Below are 24,244 nucleotides of genomic sequence, written 5' to 3'. Positions count from 1 at the left end.
CTCCCCACCTTGTTTTATGAGCATTACCACCTTGCTCATAACTTCTTATTGATACTCTTTTGACAGAGATCTATGTATATTTCTTGCATTTCTACTATGCAAGAAAAATTACATTTTTCTTTTATGCACTTTCTTGGTACATGTTTAAGATATATGCATTCAGTATCACTACAAGGCTTTCATTGTTCTATACACATTTTACCTTTTATGGTGACTTTTATGTGTATCTCAGAGCTGCTTTTAATTTCACAATTAATTTCATCTTATTTTAAAATTTTTACCTTAAATATGATTCACTATTATTATATGTATGCCTTCTAATTCTTTTGTGAACCACAGATTGTTGATTTTTAAAATTCAACACTTTAGAAATAGAAGGGCCATTTGAAGCATATCCAACCTGGCCTTATCATTTTATAGATAACGGATCTGGAGCCCAAGGTCATAGAGTTAACCAGGATGTCTTGGGTTTTTTCACCATGGCAATATAACACCAGTTAAGAGCATGGTATAGACCAAAGACAAGTTTGAATATGACTTTGTCTTATCAGCTGTGTGACCAAGGCATGTTGCCCAACTTCTGCAAGCCTCAGTGTCCTCTTTGACAAAATATAGTAGTAATGTCCCAAGGAGTAACTGTGAAGATAAAATATATGTAAGTGATTAGCATGATGCCTGGGGAAGAGCTCAATGAATAGAATAATTTTCATTATTATTCCCTCTGAAATGTGTGGTTACTTCTGGAAAGGGTCACTCGGTCAGTTCAGTCACTCAATCATGTCAACTCTTTGTGACCCTATGGACTGCAGCACATCAGGCTTCCCTGTCCATCACCAACTCCTGGACCTTGCTCAAACTCATGTCCACTGAGTCAGTGATGCCATCCAACCATCTCATCCTCTGTCGTCCCCTTCTCCTACCCTCAATCTTTCCCAGCATCAGGGTCTTTTCTAATGAGTCGGCTCTTTGGATCAGGTGCGCAAAGTATTAGAGCTTCATCTCAAGCATCAGTCCTTCCAAAGAATAATCAGCGTTGATTTCCTTTAGGATGGACTGGTTTGACCTCCTTGCAGTCCAAGGGACTCTCAAGAGTCTTCTCCAACACCACAGTTCAAAGGCATTAGTTCTTCAACACTCAGCCTTCTTTATGGTCCAACTCTCACATCCATACATGACTACTGGAAAAACCATAGCTTTACTATATGGAACTTTGTCAGCAAAGTCATGTCTTTGCTTTTTAATATGCTATCTAGGTTGGTCATAACTTTTCTTCCAAGTAGCAAGCATCTTTTAATTTCATGGCTGAAAGTCACCATCTGCAGAAAATAAAGTCTGCCACTGTTTCCACTGTTTTCCCATCTATTTGCCAGGAAGTGATGGAACCAGATGACATGATCTTAGTTTTTTGAATGTTGAGCTTTAAGCCAACTTTTTCACTCTCCTCTTTCACTTTCATCAAGAGGCTCTTTAGTTCCTCTTCACTTTCTGCATTAAGGGTGGTGTCATCTGCATATCTGAGGTTATTGATATTTCTCCTGGCAGTCTTGATTCCTGCTTGTGCTTCATCCAACCTGGCATTTCACAACATGTACTTTGCATGCAAGTTAAATAAGCAGGGTGATAGTATACAGCCTTTGGGTATTCTTTTCCCAATTTAGAACCAGTCCATTGCTCCATATCCTTTTCTAACTGTTACTTCTTGACCTGCATACATGTTTCTCAGGAGGCAGGTAAGGTGGTCTGTTCTTCCCATCTCTTGAAGAGTTTTCCACAGTTTGTTGTGATCCACACAGTCAAAGGCTTTAGTGTAGTCAATGAAGCAGAAGCCGATGTTTATTTGGAATTCTCTTGCTTTCTCTACAATCCATCTAATATTGGCAATATGATCTCTGGTTCCTCTGCCTTTTCTAAATCCAGTTTGAACATCTGAAATTTCACGGTTCACCTACTGTTGAAGCCTGGTTTCAGTCAGCTCAGTTGGTAAAGAATCCATCTGCAATGCAGGAGACCCTGGTTTGATTCCTGAGTCAGGAAGATCTGCTGGAGAAGGGATAGACTACCTACTCCAATATTCTTGGGCTTTCCTTGTGGCTCAGCTGGTAAAAATCCGCCTGCAATGTGGGAGACCTGGGTCTGATCCATAGGTTGAGAAGATCCCCTGGAGAAGGGAACGTCTACCCACTCCAGTATTGCGGCCTGGAGAAACTATGGGATCACAAAGAGTCGGACACGACTGACTGACTGAACTGAACTGGACTGAAAGATTCAAAGGATGTGGGGCTCATGAAACATGCCCTGATGTTAAAGTTAACCATTAAAACTTTTCTAAGAAAAAGTTTTAAATGGCTCTTATTTCTGCCAGTTATAAAGCAACACGTGGACTCTGAAGAAAAATTAATGGTAAATAAAAATACAAAGCATAAATCACCATAATTCCACAACCCAGAAATAATTATTAACATTTCATTCTAATCATTTTTTTTAACCCTTGAGTAGATAAACTTTATCAGCACATGTACAATATTGGTACATACCTTTCATATATAATGTGTATCACCCAGAAATAACCTTTAACATTTCTTTGATTCCTTTTGCCATCTTTAACTAGATAAATGATTATCAGTATACATAAGATGTATTTCTCTCATGGGCTTCCCTGGTGACTTAGCAGTACAGAATCTGCCTGCAATGCAGAAGACCCAGTTTTGATTCCGGGGTTTGGAAAATCTCCTGGAGAAGGGCATGGCCACCTACTCAAGTATTCTTGCCTGGAGAATCCCATGGACAGAGGAGCCTAGCAGGCTACAGTCCATAAGGTCACAATGGGACATGACTAAAGCGACTTAGCAAGCACGAACAGACTTGCAGTGGCACATCTGGTGGCTTGTGCGATTGTCATGGAGGCAAGGGCAAGGTGGCTGCAGACCTCTGGCGATGGGCATGGACTTTCTGCAGAACCTAGCAACAGATACAGAGCTCGGGCAGATCAGGGCCCAGCTGCAGGCAAGTCCATGGAAGAAAAGGACCCAGGCTGATTTGGGCAAGACTACATAGAAGCCAGGTCTGAATGTTCTTTGGGCAGAAATACTGGCTCCACACTTGAGACATTCCCAGGAAAATAAAAGGGAGATATATCACTTGGAACCACTCCAGAAAAAGAAAATCCCAGGTAAAAATGAATTATTCTAGAAATGGAATTATTCCAGAAATGGAATTAAGACCCAGAATTACACAGTCAATATTTCGTTTTCTTTAGTGATTGCATTTAAACGTAATGCTTTCTTTTGAAATGAATGGTTACATAAATTCAGAACTGAGCACCTCAGTGGGAAGGCCCTTGGGGGATACACCCAAGACCCCTAAAGACACACCAGGGAGGCAGCCATCCCTCTGCCAAGGGTTGTAGCTGCCTGCCCCACAATGGGCACTGCACTCTTCAGCTCTTATCAGGGAAGCTGTTTTTTTGCCTCTTATCATTCCCTTTGACTATTTAACGTGGTTTTAATCATTAACATATTCTGAAATCTTATTGCAGTATCAGCATTTGTGTTTGCAGTCTAAAAAGTACATCATTAAATACTGTTTATCCGATAATCTGCAATCAATCAAGTCTATTAGACCTTTGATTCACAGGCTATCAGCTAGTTTTATAATTTCTAATGTCTCTAATGAGCTACTGTACTTGTTAGTCTCTAAACAGGAAGCCTATTTCAGGGAAATAATCTCAGGTGTATTCATGTCCCCACCTTAGTCTAAGACATTAGCATGGCTTTCTTTCTTAATTTTATTTCCCTGTTTCTCTGCATGTTTAATTAGGCTGCAGATTCTTTTAACTCTATCTTCTGATTTTGTTTTGTCTCTCACAGGGTTTACCAGAAGGCGAGGCCCACAAGCACCCTCAGTACTGAGATTCCAGTTGGAACATAGTACTGCATCATCTTCTCTGTCAACAACACAGGTGTCCACATATTAGAGATGGAAGGACTTATCGATATGACACACTTCAACTCCCTCATTTTACAGACGAGAACACTGGGTTTTAGAGAGGGTGAATGGCTTGTGCAGCTTCCCACAGCACAGAAGCCAGAACTAGAATTCAGGCCCTCAGCTTCCAAGATCAACATTTTTCCATTATTATAGTGAACACCATCTCAATTTAAGGCAAGGAGCTTCCCCATCCAGAAGAGCCTTGTGTATGTAACTCTCCATGGGCGGCTCAGGGGTGGGGCCTCCTGGGTGTCCAGGCAGGTGGCTGCAAGGCCTCTCTACTGCAGGACCTGTCACTCCAGGGACTGATCCCGGAAAGGTTGGAGGGGTCCTGGATATCAGGGACTTGAGAAACAGACCAGACCAAACCTTAAACCTCTCTCAGTGCTTGGTGGGGGATTGGGGAAAATCTTGGCCTCAAAGATGATTACAGAAGAAGGAAGAGAGAGAAGGGAAATAATTTGGCAAAGATGTAGGCTCTAAACCCCTGTCCTCAACAAAAAATGGGAGACCTTAAGCACTGGCATATCTCCTGTAAATGACTTGGAAAAGCAGCACTTTGGAAAGAGCATTTGATTTGATTTAGGCAAGAAGACTAGGTTAGGAAGGAATATTCTCTAGATACTCTCTGCTGCTGCTGCTGCTGCTAAGTTACTTCAGTCGTGTCTGACTCTGTGTGACCCCATAGACGGCAGCCCACCAGGCTTCCCCGTCCCTGGGATTCTCCAGGCAAGAACACTGGAGTGGGTTGCCATTTCCTTCTCCAACGCATGAAAGGGAAAAGTGAAAGTGAAGTCGCTCTGTCGTGTCCGACTCTTCGCGACCCCATGGACTTCAGCCTTCCAGGCTCCTCTGTCCATGGGATTTTCCAGGCAAGAGTACTGGAGTGGGGTGCCATTGCCTTCTCTGCTATATACTCTCTACAGGCAGCCTATCTTGGAAATAATTAGCCACTTTGTAATAGCCTTCACTTGTAGTTTGATTCAGATAATTGATAAAGGATAAAAGTTCTCATCAGAAAGAATTTTTTTTTCTGTTTCTTTAATTTTATATTTATGTGAGATGATGGATGTTCATTAAATCTACTGTGCTAATCATTTCTTGATGTATGTAAGTCAAATCATTATGCTGTACACTTACACGATGTTGTCTGTCAATCACATGTCAATGAAACTGGAAGGAAAAAAAGAATAAATAGTAATTTTTCCTCTCAAGTCATTTTCTCATAAGACAGGTTGGGCAGAAGCACATCATAGGGAAAGTTTTCCATTTTCCTCTGCATCTCCGAAACTGGGCACAGACTTGGCACAGACTAGGTCACAAGCAGACTTACAGTGAAGATTTCCTCACTTGCACTGCTCCTTCTGAAGTCCAGGGAGGAGTCCCCACAGTGTGTTCAGTAGCACAAGCCTTGTAGAATTTGCAAAGGTAAAAGGTTTCAAGCATGGCCATCTGTAGCTATTTGTATTACTTTAACGAAGAACTCAGGCTACTGTAGATAGTAAATGTTGGTGCTGGGACTTGAACTTATGTGCTTACTTCTGATCCTGTGCTCCCCCTATCATGTCACACCAGCTTTCTAACTCATCTCAGGCTACAAGCCAAGCAAACCTTATTGCTACCCTGGGAGATAAAAGTCAGAATCCATGGAGAGGAGTTTTACCTACCTGATTCCTAAAAGTACTTGAAGGAGAGTACAGATGCCAGAGACGAAGAAAGTGGTGCTGATGAGGTAGCTCTGGGTCAGGGGATCATGCTGCAAACACAGGTCCTTAGCCAAGATGAGTGGCACTGCCACAAGCCCCCCTAGGGCCGTGAGGAAGTGCTGTAGGCAGAGCAGAGAGAGGAGACAAAGTTAGAGATGCTGTGGCTGCCTACTCCACCTAATCCTATTCCTTCTACTGGAGGCTCAACCTTTGGTCTCGGAGGAGATCCAGGCAAGTGGCAGAAACTAGGAAGGCCTGGCAGCAAGTAGCAGGGACACAACCAGAAGGTCTGGGGTTCAAAGGCAGGACCCCAGGGCTGAGAACTGCTGTTTTAGGTAAGAAACCAAGGTAGGGACGCAGTGTGGGAGGACATAACAGGAGCCAAGGAGGTGGCCTTAAGAATAGGAAAAGACAAGAGGCTCATTATTAAAATAAGGCACAAGGTGAGAGCAAGACCATTGACCAGGCCTGAGCACATTCTTCAAGACTGCTGCTGCTGCTGCTAAGACGCTTCAGTCGTGTCCGACTCTGTGCGACCCCATAGTTGGCAGCCCACCAGGCTCCCCCGTCCCTGGGATTCTCCAGGCAAGAACACTGGAGTGGGTTGCCATTTCCTTCTCCAATGCATGAAAGTGAAAAGTGAAAGGGAAGTCTCTCAGTCGTGTCCGACTCTTAGCGACCCCACGGACAGCAGCCCACCAGGCTCCTCCATCCATGGGATTTTCCAGGCAAGAGTACTGGAGTGGAGTGCCATTGCCTTCTCCACTTCAAGACTAATTATATATTAGGTCAGAAAACAGCATCAGCACATTTAAGAAGACTGAAATCAAAGCAACAATCTTTTCTGTCTGCAATGGTCTGAAACTGGAAATCGACAAGAGGCAGGAAACTGGACACAAGCTGGTGGAAATTAAGAAACACACTCCTGAACAACCAATGGGTCAAAGAAGAAATCAAAAGGGAAATAAAAAGTAACTTAAGACAAATGAAAATGGAAATACAACATACCAAAACTAGTGGGATGCAGCAAAAGCAGTTCTAAGAGGACAGTTTATAACAATCTATGCCTGCATTAAGAAAGAAAAAAGGTCTTAAATAAACAATTTTATTTCTCAAAGAACTGGAAAAGGAAGAACAAACTGAGTCTCAAGTTAGAAGAGAGGGAAAAAATACAGATCAGAACAGGAATAAATGAAGTGAAAAACAATAGGAAAAAGTCAACAAAATGAGAGCTTTTTAAAGGTAAACAAACCCTTAGCTAAACTCAGAAAAAAGGAGAGAGGACTCAAATAAAATGAGACATGATACAATAGAAATGCAAAGTACCATAAAACAGTAGTACCATTACACACCAAGAAATTGGATAACATAGAAGAAATGGATAGATTACTAGAAAGACACAATTTACCAAGACTGAATCATGAAGAAATAGAAAATATGAACAGACCAATGACTAGTGAGGAGACTAAAACCGTAATCAAAATTTCCCAACAAAGAAAAGCCCAAGACCAGATGATTTCACTGGCAAATTCTATCAAATATCTAAAGAAGAATTAACACCAAGCCTTCCCAAACTCCTCCAAAAATTGAAGAGGAGGGACCACTCCCAAACTCATTTTACAATCCAGCATAACCCTGATGGGGTTGTGGCTCAGACGGTAAGGAATCTGCCCGAAATGCAGGAGACCCAGGTTTGATCCTTGGGTTGGGAGGATCCCCTGGAGAAGGAAATGGCAAGCGGCTCCAGTATTCTTGCCTGGAAAATCCCATGGACAGAGGAGCCTAGCAGGTTACAGTCCATGGGGTCGCAAGGAGTCAGACACAACTGAGCGACTTTCACATAACCCTGATACCACAGCAAGATAAAGACCCTACGAGGAAAGAAAATTACAGGCCAATATCCCTCATGGATATAGATGCAAAACTGCTCAATGAAATCCTAGCAAACAGCATTCTACAGTACATTAAAAGGTCCATATGCCATGATTAAGTAGGATTTTTGTCCCTGGAATGTTAAATATATACAAATCAGTAAATATGATACACCATATTAATAACATGAAAAATAAAAATCCTATCACCCCAATGGATGCATAAAAAAACATTTGACAAAATTCAACACCCTTTCATAATGAAGTATCTACATTATCCATTTTATTGGCTCACAATAATATTTTTAAAAATAGTAATCCATTTGCTTCTCTTCTTTTGTGGAAAAGCACCAGGAAGCAAACAAAAAAGTATATCCCATCCCTGATATTCCACATTGAACATTAGGGGATGAAAACGAAAATGAATCCATCTATGAGATTAAAGATTCAAGCTACAAAAAGTTACAAAACAAATAGTAAAAGTTGAAAGCTCCCTTCCTTTTTCTAGTTCCTCAACCCAAGGTTAAATACCTCTATTAGTTTCTTATGATTCCTTCAAAACATGCAAAAATTACTACATATACTTATTTCTGCTGTTCTGTCTCTATTTTTGTTTGTTAGTCTTTAACATAAAAAAAATCACACTATACACAGTTATTTACTTGACTTTTTTCATTTAATCTATGTTGGTGATCATTTTTTAACAGCAAGGTAAATATATCCTTCTCTTTCTAACAGCTACATTAAAAAATTATTTGTTAGAATATACCACAGTTCTCTAAGATGGATATTTTGGGGGTGTTTCTGGGTTTTGTTTGTTGTTGTGATTTTACGATTAATCAATAGAACCACTTTGTACTTATCTTAACAAGTCTTGCCAGCATATCTAGAGAGAAATTCTTTAAAAAAAATTTTTTTTGTTTCATTTGGCCATGCCACGCGATTTGTGGGATCTTAGTTCCCCTACCAGGGATTGAACCCATGCCCTTGGTAGTGAAATGATGGACTCCTAACCACTGGATCACTGGGGAATTCTCTACAGAAAAATTCTTGAGCATTAGGGCCTGGGTTAAATAACATGTGTTTTACAAGTTAATAGAAAAGTTGCACCAGATAACATTCCAAAAAGTGTTTGACAATGCTTGTTTTCCAATATTCCCCAAGCACTGGTTATGAAACATTTCAGCTGTTGCCAAAAAAATAATAATTGCTATCTTGGTAAAACAAAATAAAACAAAACTCACAATGGCCCAGTTGGTGTCCTTGATGTGACCTATTAGCTTAGCATGGGGGAGAATCTTCCCCTAACTCCCTGCCCCCATCCCCAAACTCCGTGGGAGAAAAGAGAGCCTGGAGGAGCCTTGAGTCCCCTAAAGGTCAACAGCATGGAAGCCAAAAATATGAGCAACTGAAGTTAGATCTTGACTAATTTGACCTGTGTGTGTCGATGTGCCTTTTGAGACAGAGCCTCCTTGCACCCAATGCTTCTGTGTCCCATTACCTGGATCCCCAAGAAGATGCAGAGATACCATGGTGGGATATCCAGGATGCCATAAGCCATGTGGCTGCTGCTGGGACTCTTGAGCTGGCCATCCTTCTTGCTGCCTTGATCACCTTCATGGGAGCTGAGCACACCATCACCCCTCTGCTGGGAAAAAGACAAAAACACGTTTGAGCATTTCAAGAGGAATCAAGTGCATTTTGATGCCAAAAGCTTGGCCTCTATGCACCAGTGTCAAATCAAATCTCGGAGACAGAGTTTTGGATGAAGTAGAAAAGAATAGCTTATTGCTTTGCCAGGCAAAGGGGAACACAGTGGCTCCTGCCCTCGAAAACTGTGTGTCTCCACCCAGTGGGATTTGGTGAGAAGTTTTATAGCAACGGCTCAAGCATGGGGCTGCTAATAAGATTAGGCCATGTACAGTTCAGTTCACTCAGTCGTGTCCGACTCTTTGTGACCCCATGGACTGCAGCATGCCAGACCTCACTGTCCATCACCAACTCATGGAGTTTACTCAAACTCATGTCCATCAAGTCGGTGATGCCATCCAACCATCTCATCCTCTGTTATCCCTTCTCCTCCTGCCTTTAATCTTTCCCAGCATCAGAGTCTTTCAAATGACTCAGTTCTTCCCATTAGGTGGCCAAAGTATTGGGCGTTTCAGCTACAGCATCAGTCCTTCCAATGAATACTCAGGACTGATTTCCTTTAGGATGGACTGGCTGGAACTCTTTGCAGCCCAAGAGACTCTCAAGAGTCTTCTCCAACACCACAGTTCAAAAGCATCAATTCTTTGGCACTCAGCTTTCTTTATAGTTCAACTCTCACATCCATACATGACCACTGGAAAAACCATAGCTTTAACTAGATGGACCTTTGTTGGCAAAGTAATGTCTCTGCTTTTTAATATGCTGTCTAGGTTGGTCATAGCTTTTCTTCCAAAGAGCAAGTGTCTTTTAATTTCATGGCTGCAGACACCATCTACAGTGATTTTGGAGCCCCCCAAAATAAAGTCAGCCACTGTTTCCATTGCTTCCCCATCTATTTGCCATGAAGTGATGGGACCGGATGCCATGATCTTTGTTTTCTGAATGTTGAGTTTTAAGCCAACTTTTTTACTCTCGTCTTTCACCTTCATCAAGAGTCTCTTTAGTTCTTTGCTTTCTGCCATAAGGGTGGTGTCATTTGCATATCTGAGGTTATTGATATTTCCTCTGGCAATCTTGATTCCAGCTTGTGCTTCATCCAGCCTAGTGTTTCTCATGATGTACTCTGCATATAAGTTAAATAAGAAAGGTGACAATATACAGCCCTGACGAACTCCTTTTCCTATTTGGAACCAATCTGTTGTTCCATGTCCAGTTCTAACTGTTGCTTCCTGAGCTGCATACTCAGGCGATTTCTCAGGATTTCTCAGGAGGCAGGTCAGGTGGTCATGTATTCCCATGTTTTTCAGAATTTTCCACAGTTTGTTGTGATCCACAAGTCAAAGGCTTTGGCATAGCCAATAAAGCAGAAGTAGACGTTTTTCTGGCACTCTCTTGCTTTTTCGATGATCCAAGGTTGTTGGCAACTTGATCTCTGGTTCCTCTACCTTTTCTAAATCCAGCTTGAACATCTGGAAGTTCATGGTTTATATACTGTTGAAGCCTTGCTTGGAGAATTTTGAGCATTACCTTGTCAGTGTGTGAGATGAGTGCATTTGTGCAGTAGTTTGACCATTCTTTGGCATTGCCTTTCTTTGGGATTGGAATGAAAACTGATATTTTCCAGTCCTTTGGCCACTGCTGAGTTTTCCAAATTTGCTGGCATATTGAGCACAGCACTTCACAGCATCATCTTTTAGGACTTGAAATAGCTCAACTGGAATTCCATTACCTCCACTAGCTTTGTTCGTCATGATGCTTCCTAAGGCCCGCTTGACTTCACATTCCAGGATATCTGGCTCTACGTGAGTGATCACACCATCATGATTATCTGGGTCATGAAGATCTTTTTTGGGTAGTTCTTCTGTGAATTCTTGCCACCTCTTCTTAATATGTTCTGCTTCTGTTAGGTCCATACCATTTCTGTCCTTTATTGTACCCTTCGTTGCATGAAATTGCCCCTTGGTATCTCTAATTTTCTTGAAGAGATCTCTAGTCTTTCCCATTCTATTGCTTTCCTCTATTTCTTTGCATTGATCACTGAGGAAGGCTTTCTTATCTCTCCCTGCTCTTCTTTGGAACTCTGCATTCAAATGGGTATATCTTTCCTTTTCTCCTTTGCCTTTCATTTCTATTTTCACAGCTGTTTGTAAGGCCTCCTCAGACAACCATTTTGCCTTTTTGCATTTCTTTTTCTTGGGGATGGTGTTGATTCCTGTCTCCTGTACAATGTCACAAACCTGCGTCTGTAGTTCTTCAGGTACTCTGTCTATCAGATCTAATCCTTTGAATCCATTTCTCATTTCCACTGTAAGGGATTTGATTTAGGTCATACCTAAATGGTCTAGTGGTTTTCCCTACTTTCTTCAATTTAAGTCTGAATTCCGCAATAAGGAGTTCATGATCTAAGCCACAGTCAGCTCCTGGTCTTGTTTTTGCTAACTGTATAGAACTTCTCCTTCTTTGGCTGCAAAGAATATAATCAATCTGATTTCAGTGTTGACCATCTGGTGATGTCCATGTGTAGAGTCTTCTCTGTGTTTTTGGAAGAAGGTGTTTGCTATAACACAGAAAACTAACCAATATGATCACATGGACCACAGCCTTGTCTAACTCAATGAAACTACGAGCCATGCCATGTTGGGCTACACAAGACGGACAGGTCATGGTGGAGAGAGTTCTGACAAAACATGGTCCACTGGAGAAAGGAATGGCAAACTACTTCAGTATTCTTGCCTTGAGAACCCCATGAACAGTATAAAAAGGCAAAAAGCTAGGACACTGAAAGATGAACCCTCCAGGTCCGTAGGTGCCCAATATGCTACTGGAAATCAGTGGAAAACTAACTCCAGAAAGAAAGAAGAGATAGAGCCAAGGCAAAAACAACACCCAGTTGTGGATGTGACTGGTGATGTGAGTAAGGTCCGATGCTGTAAAGAGCAATATTGTGTAGGAACCTGGAATGTTAGGTCCATGAATCAAGGCAAATTGGAAGTGGTCAAACAGGAGATGGTAAGAGTGAACATCAAAATTTTAGGGATCAGTGAACTAAAATGGACTGGAATGGGTGAATTGAACTCAGATGAACATTATATCTACTACCATGGGCAAGAATCCCTTAGAAGAAATGCAGTAGCCATCATAGTCAACAAAAGAGTCTGAAATGCAGTACATGGATGCAATCTCAAAAACAACAGAATGATCTCAGTTCATTTCCAAGGCAAACCATTCAAATCACAGTAATCCAAGTCTGTGCCCCGACCAATAATGCTGAAGAAGCTGAAGTTGATTGGTTCTATTAAGACCTACAAGACCTTCTAGAACTAACACCTAAAAAAGATGTCCTTTTCATTATAGGAGGACTTCCCTGGTGGCTCAGATGGTAAAGCATCTGCCTACAATGTGGGAGACCTGGGTTCAATCCCTGGGTTGGGAAGATCTCCTGGAGAAGGAAATGGAAACCCACTCCAGTATTCTTGCCTGGAAAAATCCCATGGATGGAGGAGCCTGTAGACTACAGTCCATGGGGTCGCAAAGAGTTGAACTTGACTAAGCGACTTCACTTTTTCATTATAGGGGGCTGGAATGCAAAAGTAGAAAGTCAAGGAATACCTGGAGTAACAGGCATATTTGGCCTTGGAGTATGGAATGAAGCAGGGCAAAGGCTAATAGAGTTTTGCCGAGAAAACGCACTGGTCACAGCAAGCACCCTCTTCAAACAACACAAGAGAAGGCTGTGTACAGGGCACTGCTTTAATCTTGTCTCAGGTAATATAATGAGAACCTTGTCCTTGGGCTTCCCTGGTAGGTCAGATAGTAAAGAATCCACCTACAGTGCAGGAGACCCAGGTTTGATCCCTGGGTTGGGAAGATACCCTGGAGAAGGGAATTGTTACCCATTACAATAATCTTGCCTGGAGAATTCCGCGGACACAGGAGCCTGGTGGTCTGCAGCCCGTAGGGTTGCAAAGTGTCAGATATGACTAAGTGACTAACACACACGATCTGATGAGTTTGAGGTTCCTTTAATCTGGAATGAAGAATAGTGACATCTTCCTCCTTAAAAAAACTAGGAATGAAACTACCATATGATCCAGCAATCCCACTCCTAGGCATATACCCTGCAGAAACCAAAATTGAAAAGGATACATGTATCCCATTGTTCATCACAGCACTATTTACAATAGCTAGAATATGGAAGCAACCTAGATATCCATCAACAGATGAATGGATAAAGAAGTTGTGGTACATATTCAAAATAGAATATTACTTAGCCATAAAAAGAAATGCATTTGAGTCAGTTCTAATGAGGTGGATGAACCTAGAGCCTATTATACAGAGTGAAGTCAGTCAGAAAGAGAAAGATAAATATCATATACTAACACATATATACAGAATCTAGAAAAATGGTACTGAAGAATTTATTTACAGGGCAGCAATGGAGAAATGGACAGAGAGAATAGACTTATGGACATGGGAAGAGAGGAGGACAGGGTGAGATGTATGGAGAGAGTAACACAGAAACTTACTGTGTTTCTATGAAGTAAAATAGATAGCCAATGGGAATTTGCTGTATGTCTCAGGAAACTCAAACAGGGGCTCTGTATCAAGCTAGAGGGGTGGGATAGGGGGGAAGATGTGAGGGAGGTTCAAGAGAGAGCAGATATACATATACCTATGGATGGGGAAACAGTGAAAACAGTGTCAGATTTTATTTTTTGTGGCTCCAAAATCACTGCAGATGGTGACTGCAGCCAAGAAATTAAAAGACGCTTACTCCTTGGAAGGAAAGTTATGACCAACCTAGATAGCATATTGAAAAGCAGAGACATTACTTTGCCAACCAAGGTCCGTGTAGTCAAGGCTATGGTTTTTCCTGTGGTCATGTATGGATGTGACAGTTGGACTGTGAAGAAGGCTGAGCGCCGAAGAATTGATGCTTTTGAACTGTGATGTTGGTGTTGGAGAAGACTCTTGAGAGTCCCTTCGACTGCAAGGAGATCCAACCAGTCCATTCTGAAGGAGATCAGCCCTGGGATTTCTTTGGAAGGAATGATGCTGAAGCTGAAACTCCAGTACTTTGGCCACCTCATGTGAAGAGTTGACTGATTGGAAAAGACTCTGATGCTGGGAGGGATTGGGGGCAGGAGGAGAAGGGGACAACAGAGGATGAGATGGCTGGATGGCATCACTGACTTGATGGACGTGAGTCTGAGTGAACTCCAGGAGTTGGTGCTGGACAGGGAGGCCTGGCGTGCTGCAATTCATGGGGTCGCAAAGAGTCGGACACGACTGAGTGACTGAACTGAACTGATGGCTGATTCCTATTGAGGTTTGACCGAAAACAACAAAATTCTGTAAAGCAATTATCCTTCAATTAAAAAACCAAATAAACAAATAAAAAGAATGATGTCATTTCCATTTATGGGGGGTTTAGTCCTTTTGTATTGTTGTTCAGTCACTAAGTCATGTCCCACTCTTTGTGACCCCATGCACTGCAGCGCGCCAGGCTTCCTTGTCCTTCACTCTCTCCCAGACTTTGCTCAAATCCATATCTACTGAGTCAGTGATGCTATCTAACCCTCTCATCCTCTGTCATTCTCTTTTGTTTTTGCCGTCAATCTTTTCCACCATCAGGGTCCTTTCCAGTGAGTGTGCTCCTTGCGTCAAGTGGCCAGAGTATTGGAGCTTCAGCATCAGTCCTTCCAATTAATATTCAGGATTGATTTCTTTTAGGACTGACTGGTTTGATCTCCTTGCAGTCCAAGGGACTCTCAAGAGTCTTCTCCAGCACCACAACTTGAAAGCATCAGTTCTTTGGCACTCAGCCTTCTTTGTGGTCTAACTCTCACATCCATACATGACTACTGGAAAAACCATAGCTTTGACTACATGCACCTTTGATGGCAAAGTGATATCTCTGCTTTTTAACATGCTGCCTAGGCTTGTCATAGCTTTCCTTCCAAGGAGCAAATGTCTTTTAATTTCATGGCTGCAGTCACCATCCACAGTGATTTTGGCGCCCAAGAAAATAAAGATACTGTTTTATCTCTTGAGGTGGAACCAGGACCCTGCCCAAAGTCTGCACTATTGTTTCCTGGCTGTTCTCTGTTGTCTCTGAATCCCCTCCTTTCCCTGATTAGCAACTGTTTGAATCTAACCTTTGGGACTCAGGGAAGGTCATGGAGGCTGGAGTCTGTTCCCCACAAACAAGGAACAAGAGACATGGAAAGGCTTCTATGCCCAGGATCACCAGAGGCTCCTGCTTAGTTTCACTTTCTTATTACAACCAGACAGATGGACAGCTTTCTAGAGGCAAGAACAATGGTATTGTGGTATATTCTGGCCAGCTTGTGGTTTCTAGATTCAGACTCAAAAGACCAGTGACTTTCTATATTATACATCTGCAGCAAGCCCTAACAGAAAATAAAGTTTGTGGAAGAACGAATGGGGATCAACTCCATGGTCAGAAAATGGGCAGAGGAATTCCTTGATGACTCATTCAGTGGTTAGGACTTCATGCTTTCACTGCCAAGGGCATGGGTTCAATCCTTTGTCTGGGAACTAAGATCCCACACGGTGTAGCCAAAAAAAAAAAGTGGGTTTCTCAAGAAAATGTGCAAGGAAATGGGGATTCTGACCCAGATGTTGTGGCTGCCCTTGTTTATGCTCCCAGAGGCCAGCCCTGTGCCAAAGCCCTTATCATAATGTGTTTATTATAATAGACTATTTCCTTATCCATCTCTTCTACTGGAACTGAGTTCCTAGAATGCATTCACTGTCCTTTACTCTCCTTTGTTGTCCCAGCTTCTAGAACAACCCCAATGCTCAATGTAGACTGAGTAAATGCAGGAATGAATGGACATAACACAAATGTAAATAAGTGTAGAACATATAGAATGCTCTAGGGTCAATAGCCAAGTTACATTCCTAAGAGGTTACTCCAAATTAACTTTGAATCATAAACTCTGTCCTCCAATTTATTGGCTATATAGTTTACCAAACTTGGGCAAATTATTAACATTTGTAAGTCTTATTTATCTGATCTATATAACAAAAATGTTAATAACACCTACTTCATAGATGAAAAAATTAAATTGGAACATTAAGAAATGCAGAGATGTTGCTCAAAGGATATAAACAAATAGTATAACATGAATAGGTTCTGGGAAACTAATGTACAGTGTGGTGATTATAGTTAATAATCAGATCAGATCAGATCAGTCACTCAGTCGTGTCCGACTCTTTGCGACCCCATGAATCGCAACACGCCAGGCCTCCCTGTCTGTCACCAACTCCTGGAGTTCACTCAGACTCATGTCCATCCAGTCAGTGATGCCATCCAGCCATCTCATCCTCTGTTGTCCCCTTCTCCTCCTGCCCCCAATCCCTCCCAGCATCAGAGTCTTTTCCAATGAGTCAACTCTTCGCATGAGGTGGCCAAAGTACTGGAGTTTCAGCTTTAGCATCATTCCTTCCAAAGAAATCCCAAGGCTGATCTCCTTCAGAATGGACTGGTTGGATCGCCTTGCAGTCCAAGGGACTCACAAGAGTCTTCTCCAACACCACAGTTCAAAAGCATCAATTCTTCGGCGCTCAGCCTTCTTCACAGTCCAACTGTCACATCCATACATGACCACAGGAAAAACCATAGCCTTGACTACACGGACCTTGGTTGGCAAAGTAATGTCTCTATCTAGGTTGAATATACTATCTAGGTTGGTCTAAATTTCCTTCCAAGGAGTAAGCGTCTTTTAATTTCATCCTGCAATCACCATCTGCAGTGATTTTGGAGCCCAGAAAAATAAAGTCTGACACTGTTTCCATTGTTTCCCCATGTATTTCCCATGAAGTGATGGGATCGGATGCCATGATCTTCGTTTTCTGAATGTTGAGCATTAAGCCAACTTTTTCACTCTCCACTTTCACTTTCATCAAGAGGCTCTTTAGTTCCTCTTCACTTTCTGCCATAAGGGTGGTGTCATCTGCATACCTGAGGTTATTGATATTTCTCCCGGCAATCTTGATTCCAGCTTGTGTTTCTTCCAGTCCAGCGTTTCTCATGACGTACTCTGCATAGAAGTTAAATAAGCATGGTGACAATATACAGCCTTGACATACTCCTTTTCCTATTTGGAACCAGTCTGTTGTTCCATGTCCAGTTCTAACTGTTGCTTCCTGACCTGCATACAAATTTCTCAAGAGGCAGATCAGGTGGTCTGGTATTCCCATCTCTTTCAGGATTTTACACAGTTTATTGTGATCCACACAGTCAAAGGCTTTGGAATAGTCAATAAAGCAGAAATAGATGTTTTTCTGGAACTCTCTTGCTTTTTCCATGATCCAGCGGATGTTCGCAATTGATCTCTGGTTCCTCTGCCTTTTCTAAAACCAGCTTGAACACCAGGAAGTTCACAGTTCACATATTGCTGAAGCCTGGCTTGGAGAATTTTGAGCATTACTTTACTAGCGTGTGAAATGAGTGCAATTGTGCGGTAGTTTGAGCATTCTTTGGCATTGCCTTCCTTTGGGATTGGAATGAAAACTGACCTTTTCCAGTCCTGTGGCCACTGCTGAGTTTTCCAAATTTTCTGGCATATTGAGTGCAGCACTTTCACAGCATCATCTTTCAGGATTTGGAATAGCTCAACTGGAATTCTATCACCTCCTCTAGCTTTAATACTGTATTATATATTTGAAAGTTGCTAAGAGAGTAAATCCTAAATGTTTTCAGCACAAAAAAGAAGTGGTGACTGCATGCCGTGATGGAGGGGTTAACTACTAAGAACTGCTGCCTAGTCACCTAAGTCACTTCAGTCATGTTCGACTCTTTGAGACCCCATGGGCCATAGCCTGCCAGGCTTCTCTGTCCATGGGATTCTCCAGGCAAGAATACTAGAGTGGATAGCCATGCCCTCCTCCAGGGGACCTACTCAGCCCAGGGATCAAACCCAAATCTGTTGAGTCTCCTGCATTGGCAGGCAGTTGTTGATCACTAGCGATACCTAGGAATCTATTAATAACTGCTATGGTGGTAATCATTTTGCAGCATATAATTGTATCAGGTCAATCTCTTGGACGGTTTAAGCTTACACAATGTTATATGTCAATTACATCTAATAAACCTCGGGAAAAAACCAGAGCATGAAGTACATAGTCCAGTGTCCTGCCTGCATGGTGCACCTACCCAATAAGTATTAGCTGCTATAATTATGATAAGCTTCTGGTCCTATGTTTCAAAGGCTTTTAACTCATACTTGAGTGACATTAGAGCATCTGTAGGTGGAGTGACATTAGAGCAGCTGTAGGTGAGAGGAATAGGAAAACAATGTCTTGGTGTGGCCAGAATGGGGCAAGGCCACCAGCATGAAGATCAGGCAATTAGGTGACAAGCCCCAGCAGGGTCCTGGGCCCTGGTCAGACCACAGAGGAATAGCAGGTTCTGCACAGTGGCACAGCCAGTGTGCCCTGAAGATAGTGTGGGCTTCTCACAGAGAAAGTTCTGGAAAGGATGTTAAAGGTACCCATACCAACACCAACCTTCATAGTCAAGCACCCTTTACTCAGCACAGCCTCAAAGAACAACTTCTGAACTGAAGCTGCACTATGACTCCTGGGAATGCTAATCACTTCAATGCTATGGGCTTCTCCTATACAAAAAATCTGCTATTTTTTGTGACTATATTGATATAAAGATACATTATTATGTACTAAAAAATTTCTCTTTTGTCTAAAAATTATTGCTTTTTTTTTCCTTCTGATTTTAAAAGAAATGGGAGCAAAATTGTGGGCACAGACACCATGGCTGCTCTCCCTAAAGATCAGTGGCCCTGCTCTGGAGAAGTAGGAGAAGCAGATGAATCGGGGGCAAGGGGTCACCAGTTGCTTTGAAGTGGAGAGAGACAAGAAAGCCACCAGATCAAGAACTGGGTGTTTGTCCCCTACCTCTTCCAGAACAGCACTGGAACATCATATTCTAAGACAGGGTTTCTCAACCTCAGCACCATTGCCATTTTGGACAGGATAATTCTTCCTTGTGTTGTGTGTGTTCATGGCAGGGGTTGGGGTGTACCATGCACCCTAAGATATTTAGTAGCATCTTTGGCCTGGACCCCCTAGATGCCAGTGGCAAGCCCTTGCCCTCACCTTCAGTTGTGACGACCCAAAATGACTCCAGACATTGCCAAATGTCACCAGCAGGGTAAAAATCACCCCCAGTTAAGACCTGCCATTTTAAGGGTGTTGTTCAGATCCCACCAGGGAAGCTGCAACTAAGGACAATTCTGGCTGACGTGGAGAGTGGGTGGGATAGATGTGCCATCTCCACGTGGAGACAGAGGAAGCCAGTCCTCCTCCTCCATGCGATGGACCACAAATCGGATCTCAGCTCTCCCAGTAAGTGGGGGCCCCACCACTGGCGATGGAGAAAATTTCCCAGAGTGCTAAGGTCCAGGCAGTGGGAGGAGCTCAGGGCTGCGGTCAGGCTTGCAGAGAGTGGGTGCACTGAGTCAGCCACAGCACAGCCCTGCAGAGTCACCCTGTTCCTGTGGCTCGGTGCAGCGTTTGCCCATGAATCTATTATTTAGTTTCTGAAACTTAAGTGCAAGAGTTTTGCTTCTACTCATCTATTCAGCAATGCCTGGAAGCATGCCTCCCAAACCTGCTGCAGGAAGCCTTCCCTAACTTCTCTCCACTCCGGGACTACTGCCCCAGCATGCCTCACAGCCATAACACGGTTTCCTCATCCAAAAGCCCATAAAGTCCCATGACTTCTCTACTCCATCAGTAGCACAGAATTAGTGCTCACAGCACAATCTGTTGAGTGAAAAATAAATAAATAAACACATGCATAAATTAATGACCATAAAGATTCTCTCATTGACTTTTTAAAATAAATCCATAACTGGTTAGAACTCTTTGGCAACATTATGCTGATCCTATTTGGATTCCTGAAAAGAAGGCTGTCCTGATGCAGCTTCGATATTGGATTGGATGTGAAAGAAGGGTGATTTTGCCTAAGCAGGTCAAGGCCAAGCCAAAGATAGCCTGGAGGTGCCCAAGGAAACTCCGGAGCACTTTTCGCGAGGTTTTTAGTGACTGCGTGGTGCAGTCCTTGAGTACAACCGCAGAAAGAACCGGCTGAAGAAAGAGGAGAGGCAGAAGGAAAAGAATGGTTGTTGATTGGCTGGCTGGTTGATTGACGCTGCGTAGGCTACACGGAACAGCAGAGCACGTTGTTTGAACTGGGGCAACGGTGGTCTGTCAGTGCCCTGCTTGGCAGCCCATTAGCACATCACTTCCTCTCTCTCAGACTCCGTGTCCCCTTCTGACTCTGAGAGGATTGCAAAAATACTCAAAAGTGTATGTGGCTTCCTGTTATGTGCGCCTGTGAATGAACTCACACAACTCGGGCAGGTACAGCTCTAGCAAACTCACCTCATACCTTCTCCCAAGACCCCTTGGAATTCTCAGAAAGGTGAAGGGGCGGCAGGGGGTGGGGGGAGGTTTTGATGGGGACAGTAGGGGGGATGTTAGTTTGGGGCCTTCTCCCACCCGCCCCCCGCCCCCCGCCATTAAGGGTCAATGAATGACTCTTCATTCTTTATGGCAAAAAATAAAGAAGAACTAAAGAGCCTCTTGATCCAAGTGAAAGAGAGTGAAAAAGTTGGCTTAAAGTTCAACATTCAGAAAACTAAGATCATGGCATCTGGTCCCATCACTTCATGGCAAATAGATGGGGAAACAGTGGAAACAGTGGCTGACTGTATTTTTCTGGGCTCCAAAATCACTGCATATGGTGACTGCAGCCATGAATTAAAAGACGCTTACTCCTTGGAAGGAAAGTTGTGACCAACCTAGACAGCATATTAAAAAGCAGAGATATTACTTTGTCAACAAAGGTCCGTCTAGTCAAGGCTATGGTTTTTTCAGTAGTCATGTATGGATGTGAGAGTTGGACTATAAAGAAAGCTGAGTGCTGAAGAATTGATGCTTTTGAACTGTGGTGTTGGAGAAGACCCTTGAGAGTCCCTGGACTGCAAAGAGATCCAACCAGTCCATGCTAAGGGAGATCAGTTCCTGGGTGTTCATTGGTAGGACTGATGTTGAAGCTGAAACTCCAATACTTTGGCCACCTCATGCGAAGAGCTGACTCATTTGAAAAGACCCTGATGCTGGGAAAGATTGAAGGCAGGAGGAGAAGGGGACGACAGAGGATGAGATGGTTGGATGGCATCACCGACTCAATAGACATGGGTTTGGGTGGACTCTGGGAGTTGGTGATGGACAGGGAGGCCTGGTGTGCTGCGATTCATGGGGTCGCAAAGAGTCGAACATGACTGAGCCACTGAACTGAACTGAACTGAATGACTCAGGACTTCCCTGGTGGTCCCGTGGTTAAGATTGCCTTCCAATGAAGGGAGTGAGGGTTCGATCCCAGGTTAGGGAGCTAAGATCCTACATGCCCAGTGGCCAAAAAAACAAAACATGAAAGAGAAGAAGTATTATAACAAATTCAATAAAGACTTTGAAATTGGTCAACATCAGAAAACAATCTTAAAAAAAAAAGTCAGTGACTCAAAGAGTGTTCTCTGCCTGATGACTGAATATTCTAAGTTTGTCTGGATATCAATCTGGACATGATGAGGCTATGGAAAACCACTTCTGTAATTGCTTTACAACACTTTTCTGGGAAATTGTCCTTGTATGAGGCCCAACATGGAAAAAAATTAGAACTTAAGAGTGGAGAAAAACTTATCTTCCTTGAGAATAGCTGGTTCTTCACTCTGATGAGTGTGTGACTTCTGTGAAGCATGTCAGCTATGGCTGGTAGAACGCACAGAGCCTGATCAAAATACATCTTTTGCTGTAAAGCACTTTGTGTCACTTACATAAAGTGCTGGGGCAAAAAATCAAATAAGCAGGTACACAGTGGGCTAAGATTCCTGTGTGTCAGAGATGAGTCACTAGCATATTAAAGATATACATAGAAATGTGACATCCCAGAGATATTGTAGAGCAGGGGCTTCCCAGATGGAGGTGGAAAAAGCCCCACCTCAGGGCATATCCAGATGGGGGAAGTGACTTTATCCCAGGGGAATCCCTGGTCAGTAAAATTCTGTAACTCTCAGACTTCCCTGGTGGCCCAGTTAAGATTCTGAACTCCCAATGCAGGGGGTCCAGGTTCAACCTTTGGTCAGGGAACTAGATCCCACATGCCTCAACCAGGAGTTCACATGCTGCAATTAAGACCTGGCATGGCCAAATAAATAATTTGTTTTTAAGTCTATGACTCTTATAGTGGCAGAAGAATGCCTACAAGCCCCTTTTGAAGGAAGAATAAACTCTTAGTGAAGCTTCCGCATGAGTCAGCACTGGTATGAGAAGACGGGCCACAAGCTTTTCTTCTGATTGGAAGAGTCTATCAGCTCAATGCATGGGCTGTAATTTCACCAAAACACTTGCTCAAAGAGGCATTCTGTTGAGGTGTGGCATTTTATAGCGCTTTACAGTTTGCAAAGAGCTTCCAGTGCATCCTCTCATTTGATTCTCACAACCCAGTTTCCAGAGAGGAGATGGAGGCTCAGTGAGATTACATGACTTGTCCCAGGTCCCCTTGTAAATGGGAGAATGAAACTCTCCTCTCCTGGTCGAGGGCAGTTGCTGGCAGGTGCATTCCTGTGTGTACAGGGACAGCCTGTCATCTCTCTGGAGCAGAGCAGCAGAGCAGGAGGAGGGCTGGCACAGAGGGAACAGCAGTAGGAAAGAGGATTTCTGGGGGGAAATGAATCCCTTGGCCCTCTGACTCCATCCACCCCCCACACAGCCTCCTGCTCCCCAACTTGCCCCCTAGGTTTGTTTCCTAACACTTCCAGTCAACTGACTCTAGCCATTGGGATTGTCCAGGTCTCTCCAAACATGGCTGGGGAATCTGTCTTCCCCGTGTTTATATCCCTAGAAGTTTCTAACAAAGCAATATGCACATGAAAACCAAAACATCTCAGAGTAGTGGCCTTTTAATTTGGGTGCTGAGACCGAGGCTTTGAGGAAAATGACAAGACAGTTCACTGAATAAAGACAGATATGTGCCCAGACCCTACCACTCCCTACTGGCTTCAGGTGTGCTAAAGATGTGGAAAAAAATCACAGCTTTCAAAAATAGAGTCTTCAACTTATTTCCCAAGCTGTTTTTTTTTTTTTTTTTGCTTCTATGAGATGGTGACAGAAGTTTTAAAAAAATTTTAAAAGGGGAGGAGGAGCTAAGATGGTGGTGGAGTAGGACGGGGAGAACACTTTCTCCCCACAAATTCATCAAAAGAACATTTAAACGCCGAGTAAATTCCACAAAACAACTTCTAAATGCCGGCAGAGGACATCAGGCACCCAGAAAAGCAACCCAAGTCTTTGAAAGGAGGTAGGAAAAAATATAAAAGACAAAAAAAGGGACAAAAGAGGGAGGGATGGAGGTCCGTCTCGGGAAGGGAGTCTTAAAAAGAAAGAAGTTTCCAAACACCAGGAAACCTTCTCATTGCTGAATCTGTGCCAAGCCTTGGAAGCACAGAGGGCAACATAACAGGGAGGAAAAATAAATAAACAATTAAAACCCGCACATTGTGAGCCCTACGGTAACTCCCCCAGCGGAAAAGCAGCGCAGAAGCCTGCATCCGCCATTAGCAAGCGGGGGCTGGGCAGGAAGGCTCGGCGCGGGCTGCATTGCAAGAATCTGGCCTGAATACCCCGAGCGCTATCTGAGCGAAATAATTTGGGCTAGCAAACCAGACTGTGGGATATCTACCACGCGAAAAGCCAGCCCTAACCTATGACACCGCCAGGCCCACGCACGGAACAAAGGACTGAACAGAGATAGCCGGCGGCAGACCATCCCCCTCCGGTTGATAGGCAGCCAGAGCCAGAAGGGGTCAATCGCAGCCCCAGAGAGACATTATCTATGAAACTGTAAGCAGGCTTCTTTGCTAACTAAAACTTCTTGGGGGTCTGAACAATCAACATCTGCCTGAGAAGGTGTGCCAGTTG

At 43.2% G+C, this 24,244-nt stretch overlaps 1 protein-coding gene across 3 annotated transcripts in view; it reads right to left on the bottom strand.

Moving 5' to 3' along the window:
- The window catches only part of LOC113891174 (solute carrier family 23 member 1-like), an 85,473-nt gene that overhangs the window by 48,652 nt on the left and 12,577 nt on the right, over window positions 1–24,244 (bottom strand). Inside the window, exons 2-3 of one of the 3 annotated variants that reach the window (XM_027538918.1) lie at window positions 9,066–9,209; window positions 5,655–5,812 (exon numbers count right to left, since the gene is read on the bottom strand). In XM_027538918.1, the coding sequence (XP_027394719.1) occupies window positions 5,655–5,812; window positions 9,066–9,209 (302 nt within the window). Of the gene's footprint in view, window positions 1–5,654; window positions 5,813–9,065; window positions 9,213–24,244 lie in introns of all 3 variants that reach the window. The other 2 variants (XM_027538917.1, XM_027538919.1) reach the window with 2 other exon arrangements.

Source organism: Bos indicus x Bos taurus, chromosome 4 (assembly GCF_003369695.1).
Source record: "Bos indicus x Bos taurus breed Angus x Brahman F1 hybrid chromosome 4, Bos_hybrid_MaternalHap_v2.0, whole genome shotgun sequence".
Taxonomy (NCBI): domain Eukaryota; kingdom Metazoa; phylum Chordata; class Mammalia; order Artiodactyla; family Bovidae; genus Bos; species Bos indicus x Bos taurus.
Note: the sequence above shows the minus strand (reverse complement) of the source record. Positions and strands in the feature narration are given on the sequence as shown.